Consider the following 14482-nt stretch of genomic DNA (forward strand, 5'->3'; position numbering starts at 1 on the left):
CACCGCATACTTTGTGAAATTATCTGTCATGAATAAACAGTATGAGTGTCCCGAGGAAGAGTACCCAATCTGTACGTAATTGATCATAAGGAGCTCTAGGGGTGCTGAGGCCCGGATGGCCTGGACAGGGCCGACACTTAAGCCATGCCTCGGCCACCTTGTCTGCCAAATCTGGACAGTATACCAGCCGCTGGAGCCACTTAAACGTTTTATCGCTCCCAAAATGGGCACCCCTCTCATGGACTTCCCAGCCAGCCTCCGGTCCCAATGACATGGGGATGATAATCTGTCGCCGGTACTGCAACTCTGATTGCAAGTATGTGGTCAAACACAGGAGGCCCTGGGTAACAGTCAGCTTATCCCACTGCCTCAACAACTTGTGGCCCTCTGAAGTCAGACAGGCTCTCTTTTCTGGCCAAGGCCAGTGCTTGGTCAGGACCCATTCTTTAACTTTCCACAGGTCCGGGCAGCCATTATGGACCCTCTCCCAATCAGCCAACGTCTTCCCCAGCAACACTAGAATCCCGGACACCACCCCACTTGAATGTGCCACATCCTGGAACATGGGTAATCGACCAAGGTCAGGAGTTTCAGTGTCCTCTAGCTCCTCATCGGCACTCTGAGCCGACAACCACACAGGGACTCGGGGGAGTGCGTCGGTGTTGCCGCTCTCCCTACTTGACTGGAACTTGATGCGGTATTGGTACTTAGAAAGGCGAGCCAACCACCTCTACTCAAGCGCACTTAGCTTGGCATTCTCCAGATGTGTAACGGGTTGTTATCTGTTATCACGGTCACTTCTGCACCTGTCAGATATTCTGCAAACCTTTTGGTCATGGCCCACACCAGTGCCAGTAGTTCCAAATAAAAGGAGTTGTAGTTGTCAGGGTTGTGCTCTGATTCCCTCAGCGACCAGCTGCCATAGGCAATGGCTCTCTCACGTCCATCCTGGACTTGGAATAACATGGCCCCCAGACCATGTAGACTTCCGTCAGTGTACAATAGGAATGGGGTGTCAAACCGCGCATAAGCCAGAATCGGGGCACTGGCGTGTGCCTCCTTCACTGCTTTAAAGGCCTCTTGTTTCCGGGGTCCCCACTTGATGGGACGATTCTTCAGGCCCCCCGCAGTGCCCCTTAATAATTTGTTTAACGGGCCCACCAAATGAGCAAATTTGGGTATAAACCTCCTGTAGGTCTCCAAACACTACTATGTCGTCCAGGTATATCAATACCAACTCGAAGTTGAGATCACCCAGACAGTGCTTTATCAATCACTGCAATGTTCCCGGGGCATTGGAAATGCCGAATAGCATCCGATTGAACTCATAGAATCCCATAGGTAGGATGAAGGCCGTCTTCGCTTTGTCCTTCTTTGCCATCGGTACCTGCCAATACCCACTGGCCAGGTCAAGAGTCAAGAAGAACTTACATGACTCAGGGAGGATAACAGCTCCTCAATCTGGGAAAGGGGGTAGGCATCTTGGACGGTCTGGGCATTCAGCTTCCGATAATCCACGGAGACTCCCATCTTTCTTCCACACCAAGACTACTGGAGCAGCCCAAGGACTTTGACTCTTATGAATCATCTGGTTTTCCAACATGCTGGCCAACATATCCTTCACTTCCCGGTACATTTTAGATGAGATTTCCCAGTAACGTTCCTTGATCGGTGCAGCATTGCCGGTGGGGATTTCGTGTTTGATGGTGGAAGCACACCCGAAGTCCTCATCATGTCTCAAGAATGCCTCCTGAAATTCCCAAAGGGTGTCTTCCAGCAACTTCTGTTGTCCTGGAGTCATGGTCTTGCAGTCCACCCCCATCCGTGCCATGATCACTCGACCACTCCACTCCGCTGTCGGCGTCTCCCTTTGATGAACTTCTACAGCATAAGTCTAGACTAATCTCCTATCTGGCTGTAGCGTGAATCACCTTTGTCAAGGAATATCCCCTTGAGACAAATAAACTTTGGCCAGCAAGGTATTCCCAGGAACGGTTAGCTCGCAGTCTTCAACATTGAGGCAGCGTATGAGCACACATTCATCACAATAGCGAGGGCCCGGGCTACCAGTGGGAGAGTCTGCATTTCTTCTTGGTAAGCGGGCTCGATCCGGACCTCTAGTCCATTCAGTTGTCGACCAGCCTCCACCAGCAGCATCAATATTTGTTCTTGTCGAAAGTGGGATCTTCACCGGGGTCCTCCGCGGCACCTTCACGTGTCAAATAGGCCTAACGGACATGTTGCTGTTTTGCAGACTACAGCTTCTCACCATCTGCTGTAGAATCTTCTGGGTCGGCCGGTGTTTGGTGGCCTGTTGCCAATACTTCGGCCCTTCTTTGGCATAGAGTTGATGGTCTAGGTCTCTCAGCACGTTCGTTCATAGCGTCACATCCATCCCTCTCCGGGATGAATGGTCCACCAGCACGACCCCCTTCTTGCCGACGTCTTGCCCATACAGCCGGACCCGCATCCAGACTATCACTCAGACGTCCATCTCTCTATTATTGGCAGCTGTCAGCCTGATGATGCTCCCGTCTTCTGGCTCCATCATATGTCCAAAGTGTCTTTCGAAGAACTCAAGAGGCATAAGGGTGCACTCTGACCCTGTATAAACTAGGCAGCGTACTTTCTGGCCTTTCAAGTCAGCTTCCATAACGGGGCTGCTGGCATACAGGTCGTGTTCCTCATGCATAGAGCTTAGCTTGTGGTGTACCGTCGCAGGACGCCCAGCTACTGCGGACGTCGGAAGTTTAACGTTGGCTCAGAACTTCATCTTTTGTGGGCAATCTCTGACCATATGGCTGTACTGTCGACAATCCCAGCAGAGGGTCCCTCTTTTGACGAGCCCCCGCACCTGAGTTATCCTGGGTGGAGTGGCGCGGGTGCTGGGGTCATTTCTGGAGGCCGGGGTGATCCTGCCTTCATCTGGGACACTTCCAGCCGAAGTTCTCTCAATTCTGTACACAGGGCCTGGACCACATCCTTTAAGGGACTCTGAGTCTTCAGATGCACACCAACCTCCTGTAGCATGGGTGTTACTCACTATTCTCGCCGCCAAAGGCATGTAATCTTCCTCTCTCTCCAGGCGGCTAGGTAGGCACTGTAGAATGTCATATTGGCATGAATTTGGATGAATTTGATTGGCAGTTATTTCTAGACCCACCCTTCTGAGAACACCCACAGCTGCCCCCAGCTTTAATAATGCCCCCATGTAGGCCCCCAGCTAAAATAATTTCCCCCATAGTGTAAGAATTTTTTTATAGTGCCCCCAGCTTTAATAATGCCCCTATGTAGGCCCCAAGCTAAAATAATGTCACCCGTAATGTAGGAATTTTTTTTTCTTTACTGTCCCCAGCTTTAATATTGTCCCCCATGTAAGCACCCTGGTAAAATAATGTCCCCCATAGTGTATTATTTTTTTTACCGCCCCCAGCTTTAATAATGCCCCCCAATGTAGTTCCCCATCTTAAATAATGCCCCCCATAGTGTAGGAATCATTTTTTTTAATGTCCCCAGCTTTAATAATGCCCCCAATGTAGGGCCCCATCTTAAATAATTTCCCCCATGGTTTAAGTAATGCCCCCATAATGGCCCACCACTGTTGTTGTTTTTTTTGTCTCTTCTCTCTTCACTGAACGTGACCTGCCGAAGGTGCGCGATAACGTCATAGCGCGCTCCCACGTGGTTACGTCACCACGCATATCGCAGGTCCTTCGGCGGGTCCTGCTCAATGATGAGAGAAGAGACTGCCGCACCGCAAGTGGATGAGGTGAGTTTTTTCTAACCCCTCCTGGGTAAAGTGTACCCATTTTTAACGGCCGTTAACCACCTCAGCCCCCAGTGCTTAAACACCCTGAAAGACCAGGCCACTTTTTACACTTCTGACCTACACTACTTTCACCATTTATTGCTCGGTCATGCAACTTACCACCCAAATGAATTTTACCTCCTTTTCTTCTCACTAATAGAGCTTTCATTTGATGGTATTTCATTGCTGCTGACATTTTTACTTTTTTTGTTATTAATCGAAATTTAACGATTTTTTTGCAAAAAAATGACATTTTTCACTTTCAGTTGTAAAATTTTGCAAAAAAAATGACATCCATATATAAATTTTGCTCTAAATTTATTGTTCTACATGTCTTTGATAAAAAAAAAATGTTTGGGTAAAAAAAAAATGGTTTGGGTAAAAGTTATAGCGTTTACAAACTATGGTACAAAAATGTGAATTTCCGCTTTTTGAAGCAGCTCTGACTTTCTGAGCACCTGTCATGTTTCCTGAGGTTCTACAATGCCCAGACAGTACAAACACCCCACAAATGACCCCATTTCGGAAAGTACACACCCTAAGGTATTCGCTGATGGGCATAGTGAGTTCATAGAACTTTTTATTTTTTGTCACAAGTTAGCGGAAAATGATGATTTTTTTCTTTTTTTTTTTTTTTCTTACAAAGTCTCATATTCCACTAACTTGTGACAAAAAATAAAAACTTCCATGAACTCACTATGCCCATCACGAAATACCTTGGGGTCTCTTCTTTCCAAAATGGGGTCACTTGTGGGGTAGTTATACTGCCCTGGCATTCTAGGGGCCCAAATGTGTGGTAAGGAGTTTGAAATCAAATTCTGTAAAAACTGACCAGTGAAATCCGAAAGGTGCTCTTTGGAATATGGGCCCCTTTGCCCACCTAGGCTGCAAAAAAGTGTCACACATCTGGTATCTCCGTATTCGGGAGAAGTTGGGGAATGTGTTTTGGGGTGTCTTTTTACATATACCCATGCTGGGTGAGAGAAATATCTTGGCAAAAGACAACTTTTCCCATTTTTTTATACAAAGTTGGCATTTGACCAAGATATTTATCTCACCCAGCATGGGTATATGTAAAATGACACCCCAAAACACATTCCCCAACTTCTCCTGAGTACGGCGATACCAGATGTGTGACACTTTTTTGCAGCCTAGATGCGCAAAGGGGCCCAAATTCCTTTTAGGAGGGCATTTTTAGACATTTGGATACCAGACTTCTTCTCACGCTTTGGGGCCCCTAGAATGCCAGGGCAGTATAAATACCCCACATGTGACCCCATTTTGGAAAGAAGACACCCCAAGGTATTCAATGAGGGGCATGGCGAGTTCATAGAAATTTTTTTTTTTTGGCACAAGTTAGCGGAAATTGATATTTTTTATTTTTTTCTCACAAAGTCTCCCGTTCCGCTAACTTGGGACAAAAATTTCAATCTTTCATGGACTCAATATGCCCCTCACGGAATACCTGGGGGTGTCTTCTTTCCGAAATGGGGTCACATGTGGGGTATTTATACTGCCCTGGCATTCTAGGGGCCCTAAAGCGTGAGAAGAAGTCTGGAATATAAATGTCTAAAAAATTTTACGCATTTGGATTCCGTGAGGGGTATGGTGAGTTCATGTGAGATTTAATTTTTTGTCACAAGTTAGTGGAATATGAGACTTTGTAAGAAAAAAAAATAATAATTCCGCTAACTTGGGCCAAAAAAATGTCTGAATGGAGCCTTACAGGGGGGTGATCAATGACAGGGGGGTGATCAATGACAGGGGGGTGATCAATGACAGGGGGGTGATCAATGACAGGGGGGTGATCAGGGAGTCTATATGGGGTGATAACCACAGTCATTGATCACGCCCGTGTAAGGCTTCATTCAGACGTCCGGATGCGTTTTGCGGATCCGATCCATCTATCAGTGGATCCGTAAAAATCATGCGGACGTCTGAATGGAGCTTTACAGGGGGGTGATCAATGACAGGGGGGTAATCAATGACAGGGGGGTGATCAGGGAGTCTATATGGGGTGATCACCACAGTCATTGATCATGCCCCTGTAAGGCTTCATTCAGACGTCCGGATGCGTTTTGCGGATCCGATCCATCTATCAGTGGATCCGTAAAAATCATGCGGACGTCTGAATGGAGCTTTACAGGGGGGTAATCAATGACAGGGGGGTAATCAATGACAGGGGGGTGATCAGGGAGTCTATATGGGGTGATCACCACAGTCATTGATCATGCCCCTGTAAGGCTTCATTCAGACGTCCGGATGCGTTTTGCGGATCCGATCCATCTATCAGTGGATCCGTAAAAATCATGCGGACGTCTGAATGGAGCTTTACAGGGGGGTGATCAATGACAGGGGGGTAATCAATGACAGGGGGGTGATCAGGGAGTCTATATGGGGTGATCACCACAGTCATTGATCATGCCCCTGTAAGGCTTCATTCAGATGTCCGGATGCGTTTTGCGGATCCGATCCATCTATCAGTGGATCCGTAAAAATCATGCGGATGTCTGAATGGAGCTTTACAGGGGGGTAATCAATGACAGGGGGGTGATCAGGGAGTCTATATGGGGTGATAACCACAGTCATTGATCATGCCCCTGTAAGGCTTCATTCAGACGTCCGGATGCGTTTTGCGGATCCGATCCATCTATCAGTGGATCCGTAAAAATCATGCGGACGTCTGAATGGAGCTTTACAGGGGGGTAATCAATGACAGGGGGGTGATCAATGACAGGGGGGTGATCAGGGAGTCTATATGGGGTGATAACCACAGTCATTGATCATGCCCCTGTAAGGCTTCATTCAGACGTCCGGATGCGTTTTGCGGATCCGATCCATCTATCAGTGGATCCGTAAAAATCATGCGGACATCTGAATGGAGCTTTACAGGGGGGTGATCAGGGAGTCTATATGGGGTGATCACCACAGTCATTGATCATGCCCCTGTAAGGCTTCATTCAGACGTCCGGATGCGTTTTGCGGATCCGATCCATCTATCAGTGGATCCGTAAAAATCATGCGGACGTCTGAATGGAGCTTTACAGGGGGGTAATCAATGACAGGGGGGTGATCAATGACAGGGGGGTGATCAGGGAGTCTATATGGGGTGATAACCACAGTCATTGATCATGCCCCTGTAAGGCTTCATTCAGACGTCCGGATGCGTTTTGCGGATCCGATCCATCTATCAGTGGATCCGTAAAAATCATGCGGACATCTGAATGGAGCTTTACAGGGGGTTGATCAATGACAGGGGGGTAATCAATGACAGGGGGGTGATCAGGGAGTCTATATGGGGTGATCAGGGGCTAATAAGGGGTTAATAAGTGACGGGGGGGGGTGTAGTGTAGTGTAGTGGTGCTTGGTGGGACTTTACTGAGCTACCTGTGTCCTCTGGTGGTCGATCCAAACAAATGGGACCACCAGAGGACCAGGTAGCAGGTATATTAGACGCTGTTATCAAAACAGCGTCTAATATACCTGTTAGGGGTTAAAAAAAACACATCTCCAGCCTGCCAGCGAACGATCGCCGCTGGCAGGCTGGAGATCAACTCTCTTACCTTCCGTTCCTGTGAGCGCGCGCGCCTGTGTGCGCGCGTTCACAGGAAATCTCGCGTCTCGCGAGAGGACGCGCCGGCGCGTCCAGGAGGAATGAATCAACCACCTCCAGGACGCGTCTGTGCGTACAGCGGTCCGGAGGTGGTTAAATGGGTGCAATACTGTCAATCGGCCGTTAAAAATGGTCCCATTGATTTCAATGGGTCCGTCTGACCATTAACATGGCAAAAAATAGGACATGTCCTATTTTTGGACGGATGCTATTTACTGGCTGTTAATAGAACGGTCATGTGAATAACCCTATAGACTTTAATTGGTGCTAAAAATGGCCGTGTGACGTCCGAAGCTGTGACAGCTATTATTAATCATGTGCATGTAGCCTAAGTTTGATAGAATTTATTTTTTATGTTAATTTTACACAGTTTTTACACTCAGATGCCACGATCATGTATGAATGCGGCATCTGAGTGGTACAATGATGGGGGGGGGCAGCGCTATCACCACTCCCTGTCATTGCACCAGCTACTTACAAAAAATGTGCTTCGTGACAAAGTAATTCGCCACAAAGCAAATTTTTTTGTAAAATTCTGAGAATTAGCCGAATCAAACTTTTCATGAATTCGCTCATCTCTAATCACGTTCATTAGTCACACGGCCTAGGCGCAGGTCAGTCCCATTCAAATTAGCTTGGCTTAATCTAATGTGCGGCATTGTGCTTGGTGAGCAGTGAGGCGGCCACAGCACTCATTTGGAGCTCCAGTAAACACTGTGTCTTCCTCAAACAGCTGGTCAGCTGATCATCTTGAGGATAAGCCGTCAATATGAAATTCCCAGAGAACCCCTTTAACTTTTTCCCTTAAAATAAAGGAAGTGATTTGCCATTTAATAGCAAAACATACTGATCAGTATCTGGTCGGTGGGAGTCTGACACCCAGGATCACAGATCATCTGTTCGAGAATGCAGCAGAGCTCCTGTGAGTGCCGTTGTCTTCTCTCTGCTTTCCCTAGGCCAGTGACAACACGTTCATCGGTCTCGTGGCCTAGGAGCAGCTCAGCCTCCTTGAAGTGAATGGGGCTTAGAGCAGTACTAAGCACATCCACTATACAATGTACGGCCGCAGTGGTGCCTTCTCAAACAGCTTATTGGAGGGGGTCCCAGGTGTCAGACCCCCACCGATCAGATACTGATGACCTATCCAGAGGACAGATCATCAGTTATAAAATCTTGGAAAACTCTCTTAATGTATTGTTTGTCCCCAACAGGGAAGGACGAGCAGCCATTGTCACATCGTTCTGCATGTTTAAATATATGGCTATGTTTGGACTGACTGAATATGTTAACACATTGCTGTTATATTGGGTAAGATGTAACACACTGTAGTTTTTCTATTTCATTCTCATAATCATAGTAGATGGGAATATATGCAGGAAAAGGCAGGACATATATAGAAGCGGTATATAGTATATGCATCCTAAGATATACCATAGCATACCTACATCAATTTTTTTAAGCTGCTTATATTGCACCAATGTTTTTTGCTGTGTTAGCAGAGATTGTATTTATTCACATTAGTCCTTCTGCTCAGTTGCTAACTCAATTTCCTTATCTTACTCTAGTGAAAGCCAATTGATCCCCATGTCAGTGTAGGAGGACTATACAGACTCCATCCATATTTTTCTACCGTTCTTAATCTGACGCCAGTTCTGCATTACTGATAGCAATATGCAAGTCACTGACAAATAAGGGGGTCATTTACTAACAGAAACTTGCCTATATTTGGTGTATTTTTGGTGCAGATTGCAGATGCAAAGGTTATTTGCGCCGCAGCCTGTGACTTTTCCCCGCTCGTGCCAGGTCTAAAAAAGGGGGCGTGGCGTGGGAGGGGATTGGCCAGTAAGGAAGCCAGCGTAGATTTAGACCGGCGGTGGATGTGCTGAAGTTAGGTAGAGGCCTGCGCCTTTTCATAACTTTGGCAGATCCACCGCCAGCACACAGGGTTATTAAGGCTGGTGCCTAAAACTTTGGTCTTAATAAATGACCCCTCACATGTTTTTTGAGTGCTTTATTGTGGAGCACAAAGGTACATAACAGAGATGTTTCGACACAAGACCTTCCTCGAGCTGTATACAGTATGCCACAGTATGCCTACAAACCCAGTGGACCCACAGTTTTGGTGCCAGCCCTGTCCTTTTTACCTCTGACATAATAGGTCACTAAGTAATGTAATACATAGTTATCACAGACACATATAATATTCATAAAATACATAGAAAAGAACAGTATTTTCTACATGTGGTACCATATGTGTCTGTGGTCACTGACTGTACGAAAAAAATATAATAAAAAGAACAATGTACTGTAATGATAACAGATGCAGCAGTAAGATGCTGTAGAAGAAGCGCTGGGCTCTGATCTGATTGTAAATCCATGTCTGTGATCAGTCAGCACCACCACCATCCCTGTAAGGCTGGTTTCACACAGGCGTTGCGGGAAAAGATGCGGGTGCGTTGCGTGAACATGCGTGATTTTTCCTGCCCGAGTGAAAAACATTGTAATGCGTTTTGCACGCGCGTGAGAAAAATCGGCATGTTTGGTACCCAAACCCAAACTTCTTCACAGAAGTTCGGGTTTGGGTTAGGTGTTGTGTAGATTGTATTATTTTCCCTTATAACATGGTTATAAGGGAAGATAATAGCATTCTTAATACAGAATGCATAGTACAATAGGGCTGGAGGGGTTAAAAAAATAATAAAAAATAATTTAACTCACCTTAATCCACTTGTTCGCGCAGCCCGGCTTCTCTTCTGTCTTCTTCTTTGAGGAATAGGACCTTTGATGACGTCACTGCGCTCATCACACGGTCCATCACATGATCTTTTTACCATAGTGATGGATCATGTGACAGACCATGTGATGAGCGCAGTGACGTCATCACAGGTCCTTTTCCTGTGCACAGCAAAGATGAAGACAGAAGAGAAGCCGGGCTGCGCGAACAAGTGGATTAAGGTGAGTTTAATTATTTTTTATTATTTTTTTAACCCCTCCAGCCCTATTGTACTATGCATTCTGTATTAAAGAGGACCTTTCACCGATTCTTACCCTATGAACTAACTATACAGATATGTAGAGCGGCGCCCGGGGATCTCACTGCACTTACTATTATCCCCGGGCGCCGCTCCGTTCTCCTGCTATGCCCTCCAGTATCTCCGCTCACTAAGTTATAGTAGGCGGAGATACCAATCCCTAAGTTATGGTAGGCGGAGTCTGCCCTAGCGCTGGCCAATCGCAGCGCAGAGCTCACAGCCTGGGAGGTTATTTTCTCCCAGGCTGTGAGCTCTGCAATGCGATTGGCCAGCGCTAGGGCAGACTCCGCCTACCATAACTTAGGGAACGGAGATACCGGAGGGCATAGCAGGAGAACGGAGCGGCGCCCGGGGATAATAGTAAGTGCAGAGAGATCCCCGGGCTCCGCTCCACATGTCTGTATACTTAGTTCATAGGGTAAGAATCGGTGAAAGGTCCTCTTTAAGAATGATATTTTTTTGTTTTCCCTTATAACCATGTTATAAGGGAAAATAATAAAGATCAGGTCCCCATCCTGATGGTCTCCTAGCAACCGTGAGTGAAAATCGCACCGCATCCGCACTTGCTTGCGGATGCTTGCGATTTTCACGCAGCCCCATTCACTTCTATGGGGCCTGCGTTGTGTGAATATTGAACATGCTGTGATTTTCACGCAACGTACAAGTGATGCGTGAAAATCACTGCTCATGTGCACAGAAATGAATGGTTCGGATTCAGTGCGGGTGCAATGCGTTCACCTCACACATTGCACCCGCGCGGAAATATCGCCCGTCTGAAAGAGGCCTAAAGAGAGCATAGCAGATAAGATAATAACATGGCTGTGGCACCAATCAGAGTCATAAGGAGTTGTCGGAACCTGGGATCATGTACAGTACTGAAAGTGCATTAAGGACTAACCCTTACAGGATAGCTGACAAGCAGCTGCACATGGGTGTAAATAGTCAGGTGCAAGAACATTATACTTTTCTGTAGTGTAGAACTATATGGTGTTTAGTTTTTTTGCTATAATGTGGGTTTCCTGAGATATGGTGCTATTATACAATTGCATACCTTTAATAATTGCTACTTATGCTGCCGGTTTCATTTTCATAACTAGGTGGTTGGGGCCCCATCTTATTTTGCTATGAGGCCCTATGAATCATAGTTACACCCCACAGCTGCTGTGAGAGTAGTATGCCGAGCAGGCAATTCTGTCATGTAAATAGTAAGCGCTGGACAATGCGCAATGCACCAATGAAATCTCAGATGTCTGTATGTAAATACAAAAAGGAGATGCCTGCAAGGGTCATCCCATCTATGGCTGATCACTAAGGCTTAGATTTTTCATGCTTAAGTAGTGCTCTAGGATAATATGATTTTCTGAACCTATTAGTTATATCAATATATAGTATAATAGTGACCTTGCAGTTAGCGTCAGATGTGATCCTGTTAACATAGGAGAACTGACTGCAAGGAATAGACTGGAATGTCTGGGAGTGACTATTACTATTATGTAGTACTGATTTGCAGTCGCTAGGTTTAGTGTAAAGATCTAGTGTCAATTAGCCACCCACCAGTCCATTGTATCCAGGAAACTCAATTTGTTAGTGGACCAAGTGCTGGTGAACTTCAGTGTAGGCCAAATGGAATTTAGATCAGATACAAAGGTTCCTAACAACCCCATGTCATCCACCCAGACTGAAAGGTTATCTGTACCATGCTTTACAATACTTCAGATAAAATGCATAGTAATACAATGCATAGTAATATCATTACCACTCTGTTTGCTTATCTGGGCATCATCCTACAGCCCATTGCTGTCCCTTGCTGCTGGACATAATAACCTCTGAAAAGAAAGTGGTTACTACAAGACAATCAAAGGGAACCTTCGCCAAGGGCAGCATAGTATAGTGACAGAGCCTCTGATTTAAGTAGGCTGTTACTTCTGGGCTAGTATCCAGTACTTACAGTCCAGACAGAGCAGACCTCACAGCGCGTGCAGGCACTGTGAGGGAGATACATCTGATGACACTCGTGGCTTCACCATTCCCTGCCTCCTGCCCATGACTGGCAAGTTTCTCTCCTATGCGTGACATGAAAGAAACCTACCAAGAGGTGAGGGAAGACGGGGCTGTGAGTCTCATCAGACTCCTCTTCCTCGCAAAGCTGGTGCAAGTCACAAGGTTTGGCCTGTCAGTACTATAAAAGTACTGAGTTCTAGCCCAGAAGTGACAGCCCGCTGAAATCAGCAGGTCTGTCACTATGCTATGATGACTTCAGCTAGAACAGAATAGTAGAGGTGACAGGTTCACTTTAAAAAGGTTGTCCAGCTTCCAATATTGATTATCTATCCTTAGAATAGGTCATCAATATCTGAGTGGGGGTCCTACTCCAGGGAACCCCACCAATCAGCTGTTTAAGACAAGGTGTAATTACAGCTCCTCTGTCCCAATTACTTGAATGGGAAGGAGCAGTTGTATTTACTCTGTCCCATTCAAGTGCAATGTCGACTGCGAACGCTGTGGTTTCTTCAAACATCTGATCACAGGGTTGTCGGGAGTCAGACTGTTGCCGATCTGATATTAATGACCTATCCTGAGCATAGGTCATAAATGTCAGAAATCGGACAAAACCTTTAACAGTTAATCAACAATTGCCCTCTGTTGGGCCACTGTGCTCTTGTTCTCCAGAATCAATAATATGGGCCTAATACCTATGTCATCAATGAAGAATGTTCTGTATATACACTCACCTAAAGAATTATTAGGAACACCTGTTCTATTTCTCATTAATGCAATTATCTAGTCAACCAATCACATGGCAGTTGCTTCAATGCATTTAGGGGGGTGGTCCTGGTCAAGACAATCTCCTGAACTCCAAACTGAATGTCAGAATGGGAAAGAAATGTGATTTAAGCAATTTTGAGCGTGGCATGGTTGTTGGTGCCAGACGGGCCGGTCTGAGTATTTCACAATCTGCTCAGTTACTGGGATTTTCACGCACAACCATTTCTAGGGTTTACAAAGAATGGTGTGAAAAGGGAAAAACATCCAGTATGCGGCAGTCCTGTGGGCAAAAATGCCTTGTGGATGCTAGAGGTCAGAGGAGAATGGGCCGACTGATTCAAGCTGATAGAAGAGCAACGTTGACTGAAATAACCACTCGTTACAACCGAGGTATGCAGCAAAGCATTTGTGAAGCCACAACACGCACAACCTTGAGGCGGATGGGCTTCAACAGCAGAAGACCCCACCGGGTACCACCAGGGCCGGACTGGGACAAAAAATAGGCCCGGGCATTTTTGACTGAGCAGCCCAATCACATGACCCCCAACAGGCCCCACCCCCTTGCAGTCTAGGGGCGGAGCAAAAACCGGAAGCACAATTGAGAGGCAGGGCCAGCCACCAGTAAGATAGGAAGGCTTCAGCCAACACACAAGCTTCTTTGGGGGTCTCCAGGTGACATTAGGGGTCTTAGTACGATCCGGCCACCTAATCCAGCAGAAAATGCAAGGAATCGACTGGACACAAAGCACAGCGTGCAGCGGTTTATGTCCCGCTGATTCTCTGCATTTTTCCCAGATTGTGGCCGGATCTCTGCCGTACCCCATTATAGTTAATGGGGCTGGCGGGCATTCTGTCTGCATCCAGCAGTGCCGGATCCAGTGAATTCTCAGCTGAAACAGCCTGCCAGGATCACTAACGCAGATGTGAAAGTAGCCTAATACAGCGCCCCATACCTCTTATATCCAGTGACGTCTCCTCGGATGTAGATGTTCTCTTTCTTCATCTTCTCCATTCAGACCAGACCACCGTGATAATTTCTTTCAGCTATCTCTCATCTCTGCAGAGTTTGACAGACATCTTAGTTTCCTACTTTTCCATCATCCTCCAATTAACATCCCATCATGCACCCCCAATACTGAGAAGCTGTGCTCCCCAAAACTATACTGCAAAAAGAACTGTGCTAAGCTGATGCTGTGCCAGGGTGCCCCCACAGTAATGGTGCTCCCAAAGTCCCAACTATAGTAATTATTTCTTTGCCAGAGT

At 46.4% G+C, this 14482-nt stretch overlaps 1 protein-coding gene across 2 annotated transcripts in view; it reads left to right on the top strand.

Annotated features, from left to right (window-relative positions):
• LOC120997963 (probable cation-transporting ATPase 13A5) overlaps nt 1-14482 on the top strand; it is a 262081-nt gene that overhangs the window by 203093 nt on the left and 44506 nt on the right. For both annotated transcript variants that reach the window (XM_040428345.1, XM_040428346.1), the window contains exon 24: nt 8633-8729. In XM_040428345.1, coding sequence (XP_040284279.1) covers nt 8633-8729 — 97 coding nt within the window. The remainder of the gene's footprint in view (nt 1-8632; nt 8730-14482) is intronic.

The sequence above is a fragment of the Bufo bufo genome, chromosome 4 (assembly GCF_905171765.1).
Source record: "Bufo bufo chromosome 4, aBufBuf1.1, whole genome shotgun sequence".
Classification (NCBI taxonomy): domain Eukaryota; kingdom Metazoa; phylum Chordata; class Amphibia; order Anura; family Bufonidae; genus Bufo; species Bufo bufo.